General features: G+C 54.1%; 1 protein-coding gene across 1 annotated transcript; it reads right to left on the bottom strand.

The window, feature by feature from the left end:
• LOC121592254 lies at window positions 1–984 on the bottom strand. Its single transcript, XM_041913654.1, has one exon. The coding sequence runs from the start codon at window positions 982–984 to the stop codon at window positions 1–3; it is 984 nt and encodes a 327-aa protein (XP_041769588.1).
• Window positions 985–1,058: the final 74 nt, after the last annotated feature.

Genomic DNA, 1,058 nt, shown 5'->3' with positions numbered 1-1,058 from the left:
TCATGCAGAAGTAGTAGGAGTACCGTTATTTTGAGGACGGCTGTTAAACGAGCACGGGGCGCGGCAGTTACGTGCTTGCTGTCCGTATCGGTCGTGGTAGAAACAATAGCCGTTAGTGTTAGGATTAGTAGCCTGGTTCGTGTTGCGATTGAGAGAGCGTGAGCGGGCCCGTGAGCGTTCACGAGCTTGGTTCTGGTTCATTAGAGTTTCTAAGCGTTGACTCAGCTCGGCTACTTGTCGTGATAGGCGGTTGACCTCCTCATTCCGTACCTCGGCGATGGTTTGGTACGGACCGGAGCGATTGTACAAGGCGAAAGAGTCGACCACTGAATCGGCAACCTTAACTTTCTCGTCGGCGTTTTGAGAGGACGCGATCACGGCGGACTGAACGTAGGGTGGCAGCCGACCGATCCAAAGATCGATCAACATGGAGTCGGTCATTGCACCGTTTGCTGTTCGCCGCATCTCGGCTAGCAGTTGAGAAGGCTTACGGTCGCCGAGGCTCATTTCGGATAGCAAACGGTGTAGGCGGCTTCGCTGAGACTCTTCGAAATGTTGTATGATGGCTTTCTTCGCGGATTCGTAGCGGTCGATATTTGGTACGCTGTCGAGAATTGGACGCAACTCGGGAAGAATTCGCGTAGGGATCTGTGTCTTCAGGATGTTAAAACGCCTAACATGATGATGCGGATGAATATTCCAGGCGTCGAACCAGTTCTCCAAGGCGTAGAAGAACGTATGGATGTCAGCAGTATCCAATTCGGGCGGCTTGAGACGCATGGCGTTCACGGTCTCGACTTGAAACTCCGGAAGGTCGGTAGAGGCGTCACGAGCGAGGGGGGTTATATCGATTAAGTATGGACTCGATGTGGGGAGTCCAGCTGCGGGGTTGGCGACCACCGCAGGACTGTCGGCCACTGCAGGGCCGATGGCAACTGCAGGACTGGCAACCGGCGCTGCACCTTGTTGCGGGCTACGCTGCATCCTTCCGCGTCGGGGTTAGTAGTGAATAAAAAGGGTGGATCTTACCTTAATTGTTCACGTAACCAGGGTGTCGT

Source organism: Anopheles merus, chromosome 2L (assembly GCF_017562075.2).
Source record: "Anopheles merus strain MAF chromosome 2L, AmerM5.1, whole genome shotgun sequence".
Taxonomy (NCBI): Eukaryota; Metazoa; Arthropoda; class Insecta; order Diptera; family Culicidae; genus Anopheles; species Anopheles merus.
The sequence above is the reverse complement of the archived record's forward strand: the minus strand, read 5'-3'. Positions and strand labels throughout refer to the sequence as shown.